We start from the raw sequence: 19,586 nt of genomic DNA on the forward strand, positions 1-19,586 counted from the left end.
GAAAAACCCAAATCAGGGGAACTTGAAAATCTTCCTATAAGCTGAAGTTGCACACACACACACACACACACACACACACACACACACACACACTTGTCCCCCATGCCTTGGAACATGATATAATTAACACACACACCCTAATGGATTCACACCTGTTGAAGCCATGTTCCTAAATGTATGCCCAAAAGTAGATTCAGGTGCAGTCGTCTCCTCCTAGCTTCCTGCAAAATAGGCTGACGTCTTCCTTCAAAAAGTTCACAATGCGATCCTGTACTCCACTGGCTGGTAGCCCAAGCTGCCGTGTGCCTGCAGATCCAGAACGCCCTACCCAGCAGCAGGAACTGCTATCAGCACTAGAGCATGGCATGATTTGGAGCAAGAGGAGCACTGAGCAGGGGTTGGACTTGATGGCCTTATAGGCCCGTTCCAACTCTACTATTCTATGATTCTATGAAATTCAGTTCTTTAAAACTTCCAGAAATTTTGCTCCCTGTTGTACTGATTTTGCAAGTTCAGCTCTTGGCCAGGCTGTATTTACAAATCCAGTCAGATGCTTCCAGAAGCCTGGGTTTGTGGGGGTTTTCTTTCAAGCACAGTGGTGTGCAAATAGATGGCCAGCTCACTGCTCAACACAGGCATCAAACACGGTCTCCCATAGCTTCAATTCTTCTCCTTGGTGGCAGTGTACACTTGGGAAGAAAGATTCAGGGATAAATGAGGGCATTTGAGGTGTGATAACAAGGCTGCAGTCAGAGATATTATGAACAGCCAGACATCGTGAGTTAGTGCTGGCTGGCTTGGCTGCCAACATTCTGTTTTCTGCACAGCATGTCCTGGGTGCAGGTAATAAGGTTGCAGATGCCCTGACTTGCTTGCAGGAGGAGAGATTTCGGTCATTGGTGCCAGAAGTCAGAATCAGCTCGGACCCTTTCCAAGAGTCGCTGTGGGCGCTTGGGTATGATAAACTAGGCAGGCGGTAATTGATTAGGTTGCAAAATCCATGCTGCATTCCTACATAGGAATAGCTAACACATTAGTCCCTTCCCCATTAGCAAAGGAGCTCCGGGCATTTGGCTCCCATCCAAAGCGATGCTTCTTCAGTATCATAGAAACTTAGAATAGCAGAGTTGGAAGGGACTTACAAGGCCATCCAGTCCAACCCCCTGCTCAATGCAGGAATCCACCCTAAAGCATCCCTGACAGATGGTTGTCCAGCTGCCTCTTGAAGGCCTCAAATGTGGGAGAGCCCACAACCTCCCTAGGTAACAACTGATTCCATTGTCGTACTGCTCTAACAGTTAGGAAGTTTTTCCTGATGTCCAGCTGGAATCTGGCTTCCTGTCACTTGAACACATGACTCCGTGTCCTGCACTCTGGGAGGATCGAGAAGAGATCCTGGCCCTCCTCTGTGTGGCAACCTTTCAAGTCTTTGAAGAGTGCTGTCATGTCTCCCCTCAGTCTTCTCTTCTCCAGGCTAAACAGGCCCAGTTCTTTCAGTCTCTCTTCATAGGTCTTGCAACCTATGAGACACATATCCTGCATGTGTCTCAGGGTACAGGGCCTTATGCTAAAGATATCCATGGCACATGGGAGGGGGGCGACCCTTGTTCCTCATTTCAGGCTAGAGCAGTGTTGTGCTGGGGGAGGTGGGGAAACCAGCAATCACTTATGGAAGGAGGCTCGCCACCTTTGCCCTGCCACGGTGCTGATAAGTTCTGTTGGTTAGGGCAGGGCCAGTGCCAGGCTGTTTTGTGCCGTAGGCAAGGTGAACTGCTTTCACCCCACCCCCACCCCCACCCCCCAGCATACCCACCCCCACCATCCCAGGTAGGCGGAGACAGGCGGGGACGGAGGCCGCGTTACCTTACCTTTCCCTCGCCCCAAGTCAGAACGTGGTTCCTGGCTTGGCTTCGGCTGGGTGGGACGCTGCGGTGGGGCGGGCGGCTCCACGTTATGACATCCAGCGTGCCCGGACGCCAGAACATGGAGCTGTCTGTTCGTGACCCCCGCCCCGCTCCCAGCGTACCGGCTTGACTTCTGCTGGGCAAGCCATGGACAGTGAGGACATGGAGCCGTCCACCCGCCCCGCCCCCACCCCAGCATCCTGGCTTGGCTTCGCCTGGGCAAGCCATGGACAGTGAGGTGGGGGGCGGAAGGCCGGCTTCAGAACGGCGCGCCTGGAAGCTGCCCTCACTCGGACTCCCGGGCGCAGTGTTCGGCGCCCCCTTTACCTTGGCGCTTTAGGCGGCTGCCTGACTGGCCTCTATGGCAGCGCCGGCCCTGGGTCAGGGTATGTTATTCAGGGCAGCCTTCCCCCTGGCCTTCTTTGGGGTCTTGCAAGTGCATGAAATTGTGGTGGTATCCCAAATGGATGGCACACAAGTCAAAGCTCTGGATGTCCAAGATGTGGTGATACTTTCAAGGGGCGTACGCCTCAGGATCAGACGTTCAAACATTGATCAAAAGGGGAAGGGTTGTTTCGTTCACCTAATGGGGTACTGAACAGGCAGCCCAACGCCCCTTAAGAGTGGCTTCAGCCCTTAGCAGTGTGTCCCAGGGGCTCAGGCGAGTGTGCTGCAGGCCAGTATCAGAGGCGAGGGCCTCCCCTCTCAGGAGTTTGGCTCACATTCCTTCAGGATTGGGGCAGCTACCACTGCGGCCGAGTTGGGTATGGCAGGAGCCCAAGTCCAGGCAACTAGAGAGTGGAAACCAGGGGCCTCTAGATCAGGCATTCACCCACTACGGACCTCTCATCTTTAACTTCATCTATTACAGCTGCAGGGCTGGAAACCGTGTGGGGTGTGGATTTACAGGCACAGCATTGCACATGGGCACAGCAGCATGTTCTGCAGAGCAGATGGAGTCATGGAGTTGCTCTGCAGTGGGGGATGACGGACACATGGCTGTGCGGGAGCCGTGTGCTCTAGAGCAAGCTCAAAGCATTGGTGATATGTGACAACACACAAACACCCTGATGCCTTCGTCATCCAGTTAGGCAAGAACGACCTTGGGCCCTGGACGGGCTTAGATTTGACCAACGCAGCTCAGGCAGACTTACTGGAGGTGTGGCGTCACCTGCCTGGAGTCACTGTCATTTGGTCTGAGCTGCTAGAGAGAGATGTCCCTGCCAGAGTGGATTTGGCCAGAAGAAAAGTGAACCAAGCCATGTGACGCTTTGTCCAGGCTCCAGCAGGGTGAGTCATCAGGCACCCAGCATCGCCTTTAGTTGGCAAGAGCGGGACAGACTGGATGGCCTCCCCTATCCAAAGATGGCACTGAGCTGTGGTTAGGGGGCATCTGAAAGTGCAAGCACAAATTGGCTATAGCTGGAATAGGATTGGGGGGCAAGGCTCCCCCCCCACACACACACCCCTCTTGCGGCACAATGCACTCCAACTGTTGCTACTAATGTTCAAACACTTCTGAGCACTTTCACCTTGCAACACCACAGCCTGGACACGTGGAGCTAAACAAATGGAATGCCGCCCAGCTCCACGGCAACTCTCTACAGGGCACAGGGTGAATGAGTGCTTGACCAGCAGAAGCAATGGTTGGGGTGCGTCGTGTGGACGTCAAGAAGCGGTCGGCCTTTCCCAGAAGCATTTGCGTAACAGGGTGCTGCAGCATCGGACACAGCCCACTTGTCCCATGGGGGATTGATCCGTTGCCCCTGCGCACCCCAGCAGCTGCAGGCTGAAGCAAGAGCCTTGGCTGAGCATCTCACTCCGGGGGGGGGGGGAATTCAGGGTCAGTCCCTGGTTCTTTTTTCTCTGCCCCTTTGGCAGAAAGCCCCAGAGTGGGTAAACCATTGCGGTGTATAAGCGACACCGTGCACCCAGCCCTTGGCTTTCCAAGTGTTTAGACGGCCCCTTGGACAGCGGTCCTTTGACTTATCAAAATGACCCAAGAAAGGGAGATGAGCCCCACCCATGATGGTGTTTTGACACATAGTGGAAATGGTCTGATCCTACCTGGATTTTAATAGTGAAGGTTTAGTTTTAAAGCTTGTGATTTCATATTGCTTAGTTTGGCTTTGTTAATGTTAGAGCTGAAAAGTTGTATAAATAAGATTGATTGGATCAAACATGAAGTTAAGAAAAACATCAGATTCCACAACAAGAATGAGCAAATATTCCTCTGAAATGTCCGTGTTATTTCCTGCTCACCTACTTGTTCTTGGAAGCGAAGTCTTTCTTGGCATGGAGATACACGCAGCAACCCAAGACACTTGCCCCAGTTCCTGTGATCCTCTAAAATTTTGAAAAGTTTTTGCAGTCCCTCCTAGAGAAATATCTCCTTGGTGCCGCTGAAGCCATTCATGATAGCTGGAATTGCAAGCGGTGTCTGTGTGGTGTTGCAGGAAGAGGACGGTGTACAGCCAACAACCTTTGTGTCTATCACATGCCGAAACTTTTTTAAAACCCTCATGCACTTTCCTGGGATTTGAGTTTTTGGCATGCCATGTTGATGTTGCAAGCTGAAAATCCACCGCTCTCTACATATTTTTTCCTCTGTCAAAATATTTACATGTTTAATATCTGGGAATTATCACTGCTAAAAGATAACACACCTTCAAAGCCTACTTTTTTTTTTTTTTTTTTTGGTCTGTGGCTGATGTTGTGCAGACTTCTACTGTTACTTTCTACTGTTACTTTCTACTGTTAGTTTTTCCCTACCCTGTGCCTGCTTACCCTACCCTGTACCTGTTTGCATTCTCTTCCCCTCCTTATTGTTTTACTATGATTTTATTAGATTGTAAGCCTATGCGGCAGGGTCTTGCTATTTACTGTTTTACTCTGTACAGCACCATGTACATTGATGGTGCTATATAAATAAATAATAATAATAATAATAATGTTTGTTTGATGCAGTTCATTCAAATGGGAGTTTCAAAAACATGCTGCTTTATTTTATTTTATCTTTTAAATGATTGGTGTGGCAGATAATTTTGTGTAAAGAAAATGAGTTGCTAGAAAGACTTGCAGCGGATCTACACTATTGCTTTAAAGCTCTTTATAACAGTTTTATAGCGCTTTAAAGCAGTTAAAGCGCTTTATAACTGTTATAAAGCGCTTTAAAGCAGTAGTGTAGATCTGGCCTTGGTGCTGGCACAAGGTTATCCTTGCAGACCCACAAACAACAAGCACTAAGGACGGTGTGATCACAGTTTGTGTTGACTTTATAAGACTCATAAAGGCCGTGAATGCTTTGTCTGGGAGAAGGAAGGCAGGGTTGGCCCAGGTCCAAAATGTAAACGTTTCAGTGCTCAACTGTTTGAGTGCGCAGTGCTGCCTGGGCAAAAACTGCACGGAGGGACCGTAGCTCAGTGGGGAGGTAGCTCAAGGGAGGTGGCCCTAGATTGGCATGCTGGAGATCCCAGTTTCGATCCCTGACAGCATCCCAAGGGAGGACAAGGAGAAAATCCTGCCTGAAACCCTGAAGAAAGAAAGAGAGAGAGAGAGAGAGAGAGAGAGAGAGAGAGAGGCGGGCTCCCAATCAGTCTTGACAATAATGGGCTAGAGGGACTATTTTTCTGATTCAGTATAAGGTAAGAGATGTCTGACGCTGGGAATTCTGTTCTGTTTAAAACTGGTCCAATCCAATAAATGGTAGTGGATGTAGCGGATTTATTTTTTTCCAATTCTGAAAATGTTTTGTGCATATATATTTTCCTGGGGATTTGCACAATTTGGATTTTTTTTTCTTTTTCTTTTTTTGGGGTCTTTAATTTTGCACAAACGGGGAAATAATTTTTATATATATTTATCAGTGATCTTGCGCAAATGCACATGATTGACCACCTGTCCGCTATGTACCCCTGCAGAGGTATATTTCTCTCTTGTAAATATCCTTGTCAGTTTCATCCTCTCCACACACCACTTCCTTTAGCTCAGCAGAACCATTTTCCCTACTTGACAAAGAACTTGTCAATTTCAGCCCCCACATGGTGCTTTCCATGTATTGGATCAACTTGCTACAAATCAAGTCAATGCCAGCAGGGGGAAACAGAACAAAATCTGTTGTTTCACCCCAAAACCAGAATTTTCATATATCCCTTGTAGAACTGGTTTCCTATGTTCCAGTGTGCAATACAGTTATTTCTTCTTGTTTTTGTTGCTCTATCTACCTGTGACTTACTGTTTCAGAATTATCTGGTTATAGGACAAACTTTTTGCATTGTATTTAATTGGCACAATGGCCCGTGTATGCTCTCTGAAGTTTGTTTCAGGGTACTTGGAACAATCCTTCCAGCTCATGGTCTTCCCGTTCTGTGACGGCTCCCATGTTTATGGGTTGCTCTCCCCATGGAAGCTTATCTGGCACTGTCATTGTTGTGGCACCAGGCAAAGACGCACTTCTTCGGGCTCAAGTTAAAGGAAGCCAGATTCCAGCTGGACATCAGGAAAAACTTCCTGACTGTTAGAGCAGTACGACAATGGAACCAGTGACCGAGGGAGGTTGTGGGCTCTCCCACCCTGGAGGCCTTCAAGAGGCAGCTGGACAAGCATCTGTCCGGGATGCTTTTGGGTGGATTCCTGCATTGAGCAGGGGGTTGGACTCAATGGCCTTGTAGGCCCCTTCCAACTATTCTAGGATTCTATGATTCGTTATGGCGCAATTGCTGTGGGCTGCTTTCATGTTGCTCATCCTCGGCCACAAGCAACAGAAGATGTTGTGCATTTGTAGATGAGCACGCTTCGTATAGCACTATTTTTAGATTATGGTTTTCATGGTATTTATTTTAATTTTGATTAATGTGCTCATTATGACTTATATCGATGGGGGTGTCCCGTTTTATCATTTATGGATTTCTGTATTGTGTTTGTAAGCCACTTGGAAACAGCAGCAGCAGCAGCAGCAGCAAAAAACACAGATTGGGGCCCCATGACACCTGGAAGAAATGCCCCTGACCTCTTAACCTCCCAAGGGCAGAAATGGCCAGTTTTCACTCGGCGTGTTTGACTCGAACCAGCTGGTCGTCGCCAATGATTGCAGCGGAGGTTGACGAACGACAGTTCAAGCCACACGTTGTTTGCTGAAGGGGGTTGGGGTGCAAGGAAGGCAGTAGCTGATTTCCATCGTGATCTCTCTGTTCAGGCCCCAGAACGCTCAGGAACAACTAGACTCTGGTAACAGCTGCAAACGTGATGGAGATCTTGTCCCTCTCTCGGATGGACTTCAGTGGGGCCTTCAGCCTTCTCCTGGCCATGGCCATCTCCTGCCTCCTCTTCCTCCACTTCTCCTCAAGAAAGAAGTTCAGCAGCCTGCCGCCGGGGCCTCCCCCAATCCCTTTCGTTGGCAACATGCTCCAGGTGGAGGTGAAAGAGCTGATCAGGTCCTTGAGAGAAGTAAGTCAACGGCAGCCGTGTGGGCCTTGGGTGGCACGGGGGGTGGGGTGGGGGGGATGTTACTCTTTACCAGAACGGAATGGGATGGCAGGAGGGTGCAGGGTTGGAGCAGCCATCCCCCCGGGGCATACGCGCCCACAGACCTGTTAATTTTCAACCTTATGGAAGTAGAAAATGAACCAATATACTACCCTAAGTGCTAGATTAATGACTTGTTTGTTCAGAAGAAGATAATCTTTTAAACCACAGAAATTACTTGTTGAACATTTTTATCTAGCTTTAAGCTATTCCAAACCAAAACCAAAGGTTGCTGCCTGGCTTGTTAGTGTAAAGCCGTCTGAGTTGGCGACCATTTTCATGTCTTGCCGTAGAGAATTATGTAGTTTAACTATGAGTTGTGTGAAGAAGTACAAGAATCCTAGAGAAAAGAGAGAGTTTCAGCTGCTAGAAATAAAGTGCTGGGCAGGGCCACATACTGCTTGGATAATGGACCCAGATAAAATAGGGATATAGCTCTAGTTAGGCTAGTTGGAGGCGTTTGTCCCTTGTTATTCTACTATTCTGGTGGTGGTGGTGGTGTGTGTGTCCATTCAGATTTTAAAGCTTTATTCTTATTTTAAAAATTCTTCAGTAAAATTGTAAACTCAGTTGTTTGAAACGTTGTGGCCTCTTGCGTTTGGATTACCCTAACCCATGTCTGATAGCCAAGCCCGACACTACCTGAGACTCAAAAGCTAGTTTTGTGGAGGCAGCCAAAGAAAGAAAGATTTCCACCTTGAGACACCAGAAAAGGCAGGGCAAGAAGGAGCCAGGGGGCCCTCGTGTGCCTATTCGCCCTTCCGCTCGCAGAACACGGCATTGCTGGTCTGTGGTGCATATATTACAGTTCTCTGGCTTCTTTTAATCTCCATTTGCCCTAAGAAAACTCAGAAGTCAAACACACCCACCCCAAAAATCCCAACTGAAGCCATATGCCCCAAATCGCTTTTCCTCTTCCCAGCTCAGCAAGACGTACGGCCCCATGTACACCTTCTACCTGGGCTCTCGGCCCTGTGTGGTCCTCTCTGGCTACCAGGTGCTCAAGGAGGCCTTGATCGACAAGGCAGAAGAGTTCAGTGGGCGAGGCGACTTCCCTGCTGTCCAGATGTGGAGCAAAGGAAATGGTGAGACCTGAGCTGATGGGGTGACAAGAGCCTATTTCTGAAAGGAAGAGGTTCTGGCCTGGGGCTCACGCTTGCCTGGGGGGGGGGGGGAGACATACCCTCTGGCCTGAAAGTTCTTGCCCCAGACTCCAGATGTGTCAGTGGCACTGACAATCCTGGTTGCTCAGTTGTGAGGGAAAGGCACTCTGTACATGTTTGTTTGTTTGTTTATTATCGCATTTATATCCCGCCTTTTTTCCTCCAAGGAACCCATAATCATCATCCTCTCCATTTTATCCTCTCAACAACAACCCTGTGAGGTAGGTTGGGCTGAGTCTGTGACTGGCCCCAAGTCACCCAGTGGGTTTCCATGGCTGAGTGGGAACTAGAACCAGATCTCCCGACTCCCAGTCCAACACTTTGGCCACTTCACCATACTGGCTCTCTGTTCAAAGGAATTCGACTGTATTGTGTCCTTATGTGTTACCAGAGATGAACTTTGGCATTGTTGAGCCCTAGCTCAAACTAAGCCCTGGGATCAGGGCCAGGGAGTCCCGCCTGAGTCTCTCCATCACCCACCAGCAATGGGAATCACCAGGTCTCTAATATTTGGGGGGTTTCAACCCATCCTGGGTTAATTAGGGCTATGCTATGGGGTGCACAGGGGGGTGGGCAGGGGTCATTAGCTGCAAGTGTGCGTGGGTCATTCTGGGACCATGCAAATTAAACCCCTCATAGGCTGCCTGCTGAGCACACAGCACCTCGGCACCACAGCCAGCCTGTGCTCAGCTAGAGAATTTTGAGAGTTTGCACAGCCCCACCCCCAGGCAGGGCTCCCGGCCTCTGGAGGCGCCGTGCTTTGCAGAAGTATTCACAAGCCCCTCTGACATTTCCACATGTGTTGTGTTACAACCTGGAATTGAAATGGAGTTAATTGAGATTTCTTCTCACTGATCTACACAAAGCAGTCCCTAATGTCAAAGTGAGGAAAGAATCTACATGATTTACAAAATGATTTACAAATACAAAACGGAGAGGTCTTGCTAGCATAAGTATTCACCCCCTGTGCTGTGACACCCCTCAATAAGCTTTGGTGCAACCCGCTGCCTTCAGAAGTCACGTAATGTGTTGATTGGCGTCCACCTGTGTGCAATTCAAGTGCCGCATGATCCCTGGATAAAATACACCTGTTGCTGGAAGGCCCCAGAGTTTGCTGGAGAGCATGTCTAAACCAACAAGCATCATGAAGACCAAGGATCTATCAAAACAGGTCCAGGATGAAATTCTGGAGAAGCACCAATCAGGGTTTGGTTCTGGATGAGGTGGCGCTCCCTCTGAAGGAGCAGGTACGTAGCTTGGGAGTACTCCTAGACCCATCATTGTCACTGGAGGCCCAGGTGGACTCTGTGGCACGGAGTACTTGGGGACAGCTTCGGCTGATCTGCCAGCTATGGCCTTTCCTGGACAGGGACACCCTAGCCACAGTAGTGCATGCACTGGTAACTTCCCGCTTAGACTACTGCAATGCACTCTACGTGGGGCTGCCCTTGAAGACGACGAGAAAGTTGCAGCTAGTGCAAAATGCAGCAGCTAAACTGCTGGCAGGTACATCTTACAGAGACCACATAACACATAACAGGTCTTAAAGGAGCTGCCCTGGCTGCCTATATACTTCCGGTCGGAATTCAAGGTGTTGGTAATGACGTTTAAAGCCCTAAACGGCTTGGGACCTCGATACTTGAGGGAGTGCCTCTCTTTATATATGCCTGCCTGAGACTTGAGATCTGTTGGAGGAGCCCTTCTCCGCACCCCACCAATGCAACATATACGTTATGATGGGACAAGGGAGAGGGCCTTCTCTGTGGTGGCACCCCGACTGTGGAATGCCCTCCCCTTGGAGGCCCAGCTGGTGCCAACATTGATTGCATTTCAATGCCAAGTAAAAACATGGCTTTTTAACAAAGCCTTTGATGGTTAAACTCACTGGCACATTGTTTTAACTGCTTTTACTGCTTTTAAATTATATATTGTTTTAACTTGGATCATGGTTTAATTTGTTTTTGACTGTGCATATTTATTGTTTTATACTGTATGTTTTATCTGTACGCCACTCTGAGATCTTAATGATATAGGGCGGGATATAAATGTTCTAAATAAATAAATAAATAAACCCAAACTTCGACCATCCCTGGAGCATCATTGAATCCATTATTAGTGTACCTTTGGGGTCCAGGGGCTCATGCCAGGCCGTTGTGCCACTGGCTACAGGTTGACCCCCAGCCTCCCTGGCTCTTCCCTCAGGGATCGTGTACGGCACCGGGGAGCGCTGGAAGCAACTGCGCAGGTTCGCCATCACCACATTCAAGAACTTTGGGATGGGGAAGAGATCCATCGAGGAGCGGATCAAGGAGGAGGCCCAGTTCCTGGTGGCTGAGTTCCACAAAACCCAAGGTTGGTCGTGTGGCAGAGCGGGACTTGTTTTATTCCACAGCTTTTCCTGCATGATCTCAGGCTGGGCTCCTTTTCTTCCTCTATGTCACAGTTGCTCAGTGAATGGAGAGCGATTTAGGCTTGCCATGGATGCTGCAGAATCTCTTTTCTTACTTGCCCTTATTTTGTTTTTCACTGTCTCTACTCCTGTTCCTTTAGCAGCATCCCTCCACAACAACACTATTTAGTTTTTCTCCATCATTTCAAACCAAGAACTTTTCTACATGAGACTATTAATTGCCTGTTAATCCACTGTATCCACTTCTCATTTCATCACAGAACTGAGATAACAGCACTATACAAAGAGGGTTTCCTGCCCTCTTTTTCCACTTCATAACCTCTAGGTGGTGCTGTGCTGTGCAAAGACACAAGTGAAAAAGTGGTTACTTTCACTTTCACAATTAAATGCCACATTTTCCCTACTCTAAAATCATTCTCCAGAAGTGCTCATTAGACACAAAAACAAAACTGGAAGGTCACGACATCATCTAAAGGACCATAATGTAAACAACCATTCCTTAATGACAAGCGCACAAAAAATGCTCAAAGACACGTTACACTCGGTAAATTTCAGGCTTCTGTTAAACAGTTAAAGGCACAAGAGCAAAGCCAGTAAAAAGAAAAGAAAAGAAAAAAGATGAAGACAAACTCAGTCTGCTGATGAGAACTATACTGAACTTAAAGGGCATACAAATCTGGTTTATCTGATCCAATAGATTAACATTCTGAGCATATGTTTATTATATTCTAGAAGTATACAAATAAATAGAAGGCAGTAGTTTTTAAATGACTAATATATAAAGTGCCTGAAAGCACACAACTACCCAATACACTAGTGAAGAGAGATGATCAACAAGAAACCCATTTATTTACAATTATACCAAAGTTATAAAAAGGCTGATGTATCCCATAGTAGTTTAACAATAGTGGTGTTGGGTACTATAATACAATAACACAATAATTGGAATGATATTCCTACTTAAAGACTATACAAGTCTATAATATAGCCCAACAAAATCAAACTAACACACTTTAGTATATTTGACACATTTGGCAATAACATCAGTACATAGCATATATTCACAGATATAATGAAAATAAGGTTTGTTCTTATTATATTTTGCTCTTTCCAGTGTTGTAAGTTGATATTGACAGGATTTTGCAATATATTTCCCGTTTCGCTGCTCAAGCTTCAGCGGAATAAACACCATATCAGGTTAAACCGTCGATTATAGAATATTCAACATTCTCAAAGACTTTATCACAGGGAAGAAAAACCCCTCCAATTGAAGGCAGCCTGTCTGTTTGTGGCCTGAAGAAGAACCTGGCGTACTAAAGTGTGTTAGTGTGATTTTGTTGGGCTATATTATAGACTTGTATAGTCTTTAAGTAGGAATTTCATTCCAATTATTGTGTTATTGTTTTATAGTACCCAACACCACTATTGTTAAACTACTATGGGATACATCAGCCTTTTTATAACTTTTGTAGAATTGTAAATAAATGGGTTTCGTGTGGATCATCTCTCTTCACTAGTGTGTTGGGTAGTTGCGTGCTTTCAGGCACCTTATGTATTATTATATACTAGAAGAACATATTGCACAACACCTCCAACCATTCACACTACTGAGGGCAATCTAAGCACACTTTTTTTAAGGATGCAAAGACATTATACCCAGAAGGAGAGGCAGGTAATAAATAAATATATTATTATCATTATCATTATTATTATTTTGTGCTTTAGAGTGAAACAAATGTAAACCTCACACTTTGACATAATAATTGGGAGGGGGAAAGTAATGTTAAACAACAATTTCTGTGTGGCCTTAGAGTATTCTGTTTTAAGAGAGAAGTTTGTCTACTGAAGTTGTCCCTAAAACAAGTATATGGTGTGTTTTTTTAAAAAAGAAATCCTCTCTACTTCAGAGCTTCTTATTCACAGGAAAGCCCTTTGACCCCACCTTTTACCTGAGCTGCGCTGGATCCAACATTATCTGCACCCTCGTTTTTGGTGACCGTTTTGAATACACAGACAAGAAATTCCTCCTGTTGCTTGATCTCATCAACAGCAACTGGAAGCTCATGAGCTCCACCTGGGGACAGGTGAGTTCAGGCTCTGGGGAGGGAGGAGACTGAAAGCCAGGCATTTGCTAAGGGTCCCACTTATTTATTGGTTTGTTTTAAACAAATTTATCCCAACCTTTCCACCCAAAGATTTCCAAGGCAGCTACAGTAAAGAGGGGGGAAAGAAAACATAATATAAGAAGAATCCAGCCCAGCACCCTGGCTTTGCCAATGGTGGACAAGATGTCCATCCACCCTAGTTAAACTATGGAATTTCCTACCACAAGGTGTAGTGATGGCCACCAATTATCCTATGTGCACCAGCTGCTGGGGAACATGGGTTGGAGGGTGCTGTTGCACCCATGTCCTGCTTGTAAGTTCCTGGTCAATAGCCAGTTGGCCACTGGGTGAACAGACTGAATGACTGGATGGACCTCAAGATGACGGTGCATCCATCTCCCCATCAAAAATGGCTGTGTGAATGTGCTGGGGTGCAGGTGGGGGCCTTATAAACCGGAGGTCTTCCACTGAGGCATCTTCTTCTCCACTCCATTCTAGCTGCTCTTCACCTTCCCAAAGATCATGAGACACATTCCCGGGCCTCACCGGCAGATCTACAAAAATTACCTGAAGCTGGCAGAGTTTGTGGGTGAGCGGCTGGAGTCAAACAGGCAGACCCTGGACCCCAACTCCCCACGGGATTTCATTGACTGCTTCCTCATCAAAATCCAGCAGGTATCCTCAGAGGCCAGGGCAGCAGCTACTCTAAGCCCAACCTACCTCACAGGGTTGCTGTTGTGAGGATAAAATGGAGAGAAGGAGGGTTATATGTGCCACCTTGAGTTCCGTGGAGGAAAAAAGGCAGGATATAAATGCAATAAATAAATAAAAAAAAGTGGTGCAGGTTTGTAATGCAGATGTGCCTTTGGCACCCAGGACTGCTTGGGATTCCAGTGGGAACAATTTCGTAAACCCCTAAGCCCAGGATCCCAGCATATGGTGACATAAAGCTCTGGCTGCCAGCAACTGAGCCTCAGGGAAGACATTTCAATGATTTAGAATTGGGCGGGGGGCGGGGAGCTAGGAAACTACCAAACTGGGGAAAGGGCCTTAAGGCCAAAGAAAGGAGAAGGGGCCCTCGGGGACTCCCAGGGAGCCGTATTTGAGTCCTGGACCTGCTGTTCTGCACCCCTGATGCAGAGTGAGATCCAAAAGGTGCCATCCCAAGTCCCCTTGTGACACCAAAGGGCGTGCTGCAGGGCCCCCAACTTTCCACTGCGTGGAGGGGTGCACTGCAGACTGGAAGAGTTGGCGTCAAATCCCTGCCCAGCCCAGGGCATGGTGTAACTCTCATAGAATCATAGAATCGCAGAGTTGGAAGGGGCCTACAAGGCCATCGAGTCCAACCCCCTGCTCAATGCAAGAATCCACCCTAAAGCATCCCTGACAGATGATTGTCCAGCTGCCTCTTGAATGCCTCTAGTGTGGGAGAGCCCACAACCTCCCTAGGTAGCTGATTCCACTGTCGCACTGCTCTAACAGTCAGGAAGTTTTTCCTGATGTCCAGCTGGAATCTGGCTTCCTTTAACTTGAGCCCGTTATTCCGTGTCCTGCACTCTGGGAGGATGGAGAAGAGATCCTGGCCCTCCTCTGTGTGACAACCTTTTAAGTATTTGAAGAGTGCTATCATGTCTCCCCTCAATCTTCTCTTCTCCAGGATAAACATGCCCAGTTCTTTCAGTCTCTCTTCATAGGGCTTTGTTTCTAGACCTCTGATCATCCTCTCAGCCTCGGTTTCCCATCTGGGGAATGAGAGTAGTCGTGAGGCTCTTCAAAGGCTTTTTGGCGAGGGCCAACGTCCTCGAGGCGCCACGGCTTGCCCGCTTCGCTCTCATCCCCCTTGCAGGAGAAGAACAACCCCAACACACACTTCAATGAGGACACCATGTCAAAGACCACAGTGAACCTCTTCTTTGCCGGGACAGAGACCGTCAGCTCCTCCCTGAGATACGGGCTCCGAATCCTCATGAGGCACCCTGAGGTGGAAGGTAAGCTATCAAACGCAGGATGGGAAGAACCTGAAGGGCGGGGAGTTGAGGGGGCAGAGGAACAGGGATGCCGCCATGGGACAGAGCATGTGGGGTGCTCTGGATGGAGAACCCGGTCAAATTTCACGCCCTGGTTAAAACAGCCAGACGTACGAACAAGAGACGAGCCCCAGGGCTAGCTCAGACCCAGGCAGGTCCGGATCCAGTGTCCTGTTGCTCACAGAGGCCAACCAGATGCCTCTGGGAAAGCCGTGGCCAGGGCGTGATGGCAAGAGTGAGCTGCAAGGTCCTCGTCCTATCTGATGTTACTCTCCTGAACGCCGTTCACAAAAGTGCCAGAGCAGTTTGGGATCATGCAGCAGCTACAGCTGAGCCCGAAGGACACCCTGGGCAAAGTGGGAGACATAAGGGTGCTGAAGCTCTGGAATCAGTGGGGTTCTCTCCTCAGCCCGCCCTGCCCCACCTCACAAGCAGGAGAAAACCCTCCATCTTGGTTCTGCCTGCCTCTCATGGACTTCTCGTGAGCCACCGCCATCCACCTCCCTCGTGATCCGATGTCTGTTGGAGAACGTTAGAACTCTTCCAACTTCTTCGTTGCAGAGAAACTCCACGAGGAGATAGACCGAGTCATCGGGGTGAACCGCAGCCCTTGCATGGAAGATCGGAGCCGGATGCCCTACACGGACGCTGTCATCCACGAAATCCAGCGCTATGCCGACATTGTGCCCATGGGAGTGCCCCACACGGTGACACGGGAAATTGAATTCCGTGGCTACACCCTGCCCAAGGTTTGGGAAACTGACAAATGTTCCGTGGGGACCGTCTTGGTTACCAGCATTCCAGCAGCAGCAGCAGCAGTACCCAACCGTCATTCCCCATTGGCTGTTTTCTAAAACAACAGGCATTGGGACCCAATCCTGCCAGGAAGCCATGTCCTCTCTTCCCTCCCCCAAGCCTGGGTGGGTGAGAGCAGGCCGGGGGATACGCTGTGTGGCCTTGAAACTTGGTGCTAGAGAGAGGGTCAGGAGGGCCTTGGCTTGCCGTCCCCCATGAGCCAAGATGTGTCTGCGATGGGCTCAGCCGTGGCTCTTCTAACCCAGACCTTCCTCCTCTTCCCTGTTGTGCTTCTCTCCCTCCTCTCCCAGGATCTCAACATCATCCCCCTCCTCTGCACATCTCAGTTTGACCCGATGCAGTTCAAGAACCCAAACTCCTTTGACCCGACCCATTTCCTGGATGAGAGCGGGCGCTTCAAGAAGAACGACGCCTTCATGGCTTTCTCTGCAGGTAGTGAGCCAAAGAAAGATGAGCTGCCCCAACCCATCCCCTTCTGCAAGACCTCCTTTTCCAGAGAGAGAGGGGGGGTTAGTGGGGATTAAGAGTGCCCGGGGGAGGGGGAGGGGGAGGAGGAGGAGGAGGAGGAGGAGGAAGAGGAAGAGGAAGAGGGGGCCTCTTTGGTCCCATGCCCTGGTATAATGCAGCACTTCTGCCCTCTTCAGTCCTTCAGCCCTAATCCCACATGATGGGGAGGACAGTTATGTGAGCAATGTGCCTTCTGCACTTGCTCAGAGGCACACTTTCCTTCACAGGCATGGTGTAGCAAGGTGGCTTGAAACTAGTTATTAAAATCAAGGCGCTTAGGCAGAGCACGCCTGCTGCCCGTCTTCTCATGGCCCAACCTCTGCCCACGGGAAATCCCCCCCCCCACTGAGAACTGTGGCCAACATACAAGGACAGCTGGAATTTCAGACAGAGCAAGGCTGGCAGGCCCCTAAGAGGGCACGGCCACCACGTGCCCCTATGGCTCCGAGCTTTTCGACACAAGGCTGTTAATCCGCTGCACCGGTTTCCATTTTCATCACAGAATTGAGATCCCAGCACTATACGAGAACTGTTTTCTTTCCTGCTTTTCCACTACATAACCTCTAGATGGGAATATGGTATAGCAGAATAGTGCAAATACACAAGAGGAAATAGCATTTTCTTTCGTTTTCACAATTAAATGCAGCATTTTCCCTGACCTTAAAAAAACAAAATAATAAATAATGGAAAGGGCTCTTTAGACGCAGAAGTGAAATTGGAAGTCTGCGGTGTTATCTAAAGAACCCTGCGGTGTTATCTAAAGGGAATGACAAATGCACAATAAATGCCTCATGTAGAAAAGGTCTCCATGCCTGAACCTACCTCCAGGGATGCAGGAACAGCTCTGGTGGGGGCTGCGCTGGCCCTCCCCTGTGTTCCTCCCTCACTGGCTGTGCAGAGAATGGAGCCCTTTCTGTTCCTCTCCCCCATCCCTTACAGGCAAGCGAGTGTGTTTGGGCGAAGGCCTGGCGATCATGGAACTCTTCATCTTCCTCACCACCATCTTGCAGAACTTCAAACTGAAACCCTTGATGGACCCCAAGGACATTGATATCACCCCAGAGTCGACTGGGCTGGGAAGCATCCCTCGCCCTTATCAGTTCTGCCTCCTCCCCCGATAAAGCCCCCCAGATGGGCCAGCCTGCTTGACACCCCCCCCCCCCGCCCACGGATCCCACGGAGCCTGAGACAAGAGGTTGCTCCACCTCAGCCCTGAATTGCTTCTCCTTCCCAGGCTTGACAATTCATGCCGTGCCCCTCGAACCCCTCTGGGTTGCAGCGGTCTGTGTTCCACAGGAATGTCCTCTCTCTTATCTGACGCTGATGCTGATGCTGATGCTGGGCTGATGCTGGGCTTTCCAACAGCAAGGCTCCCAGATGGCCCTTTGGGGATTTCAGCATTGAGGCCAAGGAGCTGCCTGATCTATCCAGCCCTTCTCTCCTTGACCTCTTTTTCTGCTTCTCTTCCTTCCTTCCTTCCTTCCTTCCTTCCTTCCTTCCTTCCTTCCTGTGGACTGACTCCCACACTCACGGCTGCCGTTGCCTCTCTCCTGCTCCCTCTTCTGCCTCCACACTGGGCCTCTCCAACTGGCCCATGCCCTTTGCATCCCATCCTGAAATGGCCGGCCTGTAAACTCACCCTCAGAGCTCTCCGTGGCCTGACTGACCCACCCCCTGTCGCTCAGCCCTGCTTTCCTGCTACTCCCCTAAGTGTGACCTCCTCTCTTCCAGCTCTGCCACCTTCAGCACAGGGCCACTTGCTCCGCCCATTCTCCCTTGCTGCCCCCTATGTGTGGACCTCTCTCCCTGGACATATCCTGGATGCTGCCACCACCCCTCCAATTCCCTCCTCAAAGACACTGTTTCTGCATAGTTCTTGTCTTATTCCCATCAACCACATTCCAGTCTGTAACCAGGTTTTGAGGACACACAAAGGCATTGGGTGACCTCCCTTCTCCCTTCTCCCTCCTCCTCCTCCTCCTCCTCCTCCTCCTCCCTGTCTGCTTGGGATGGAACCAACAAAATGGCAGCTTTACCGCATCAATACACAGTTTACTACAGCTCAGAGATTCTAACAGCAAACCCTAAAATAAATACAGAACACGGCCACGTGCCAGGACCATCGGTGAGGTGCAATAACAGCGGAGCACATCAGCCGTGCAGCTGGGCCCCAGGTAGGAGTGATGAGCCTGGTTTCCTTTAATGGACTTGACATCGACGCGACCCTCCCAGGACAGGACCTGCAGTCGTGCTGGGACAGCAGATGGTGCACAGATACATCTCAGCTGCTTCTGCACCACAATTTTATCCTTTCTCTAGAAACTTAGCAGCAGGTAAAGGAGTGTACAAAAGAATTAGCTATCATCTTTGCTGAAAATTTCCTTTCCATCTCCTCACTACTGAAATGACATGTCAAGGTGGATGGATGGATGTTGGAACCTGTCTGCCTGTTTGCCTTTCTTAGCACACATCAGCAAGCATCACCATCTGACTGCCGGAGCAATGAGCACCCCTTGCCAAAGCCTTGAGCAACACGTACCCTGCTCACACTTCTGTTGCACTCGCACAATCGAGTCACTGCTGAAGAAATCCACGCACCGATATTTGCAAGAACAAACTCGGTCCACCCCCTTGAATGAAGGAGCGTTCCATTAGTAAATGTTTAGAGTCAGGGTGGTGTAGTGGCTAAAGTGTTGGACTGGGAGTCGGGAGATCCGGGGTCTAGTCCCCCACTCAGCCATGGAAACCCACTGGGCGACTTTGGGCCAGTCACAGACTCAGCCCAGCCTACCTCACAAGGTTGTTTTTGTGAGGATAAAATGGAGAGGAGGAGGAGGAGGAGGAGGGTTATGTATGCCGCCTTGAGTTTCTTGGAGGAAAAAAGGTGGGATATAAATGCAATAACAGATAAAATAATAAAAATAAATAAACTTCTTCACACCTTATTTTCTCAAGGAATGTGGAGGAGGAGGGAGTTGCTGGGGAAACTTGTAAATATAGAGGATGCTGATGGTCTTCTGGGCACAGTGGAAATCTACTGCCAAGTCTGTGGGTGAGGATGATGGGGCCCAAAGCAACGGGAAGCATTTTGCTGCCCTCAGGAGCTGCACCACAACACAACATTTGCACAA

At 49.0% G+C, this 19,586-nt stretch overlaps 1 protein-coding gene across 1 annotated transcript; it reads left to right on the forward strand.

Moving 5' to 3' along the window:
* The first annotated feature begins 7,019 nt into the window (after window positions 1-7,019).
* LOC134408211 (cytochrome P450 2F3-like) lies at window positions 7,020-19,545 on the forward strand. Its single transcript, XM_063140391.1, has 9 exons — window positions 7,020-7,349; window positions 8,350-8,512; window positions 10,793-10,942; window positions 12,924-13,084; window positions 13,604-13,780; window positions 14,952-15,093; window positions 15,694-15,881; window positions 16,239-16,380; window positions 17,395-19,545. Exons 1-9 carry the CDS (start codon window positions 7,149-7,151, stop codon window positions 17,574-17,576), a joined length of 1,506 nt encoding a protein of 501 aa, XP_062996461.1. The 5' UTR covers window positions 7,020-7,148; the 3' UTR covers window positions 17,577-19,545.
* The last annotated feature ends 41 nt before the right edge of the window (window positions 19,546-19,586 follow it).

The sequence above is a fragment of the Elgaria multicarinata genome, chromosome 13, assembly GCF_023053635.1.
Source record: "Elgaria multicarinata webbii isolate HBS135686 ecotype San Diego chromosome 13, rElgMul1.1.pri, whole genome shotgun sequence".
In the NCBI taxonomy this organism is placed as follows: domain Eukaryota; kingdom Metazoa; phylum Chordata; class Lepidosauria; order Squamata; family Anguidae; genus Elgaria; species Elgaria multicarinata.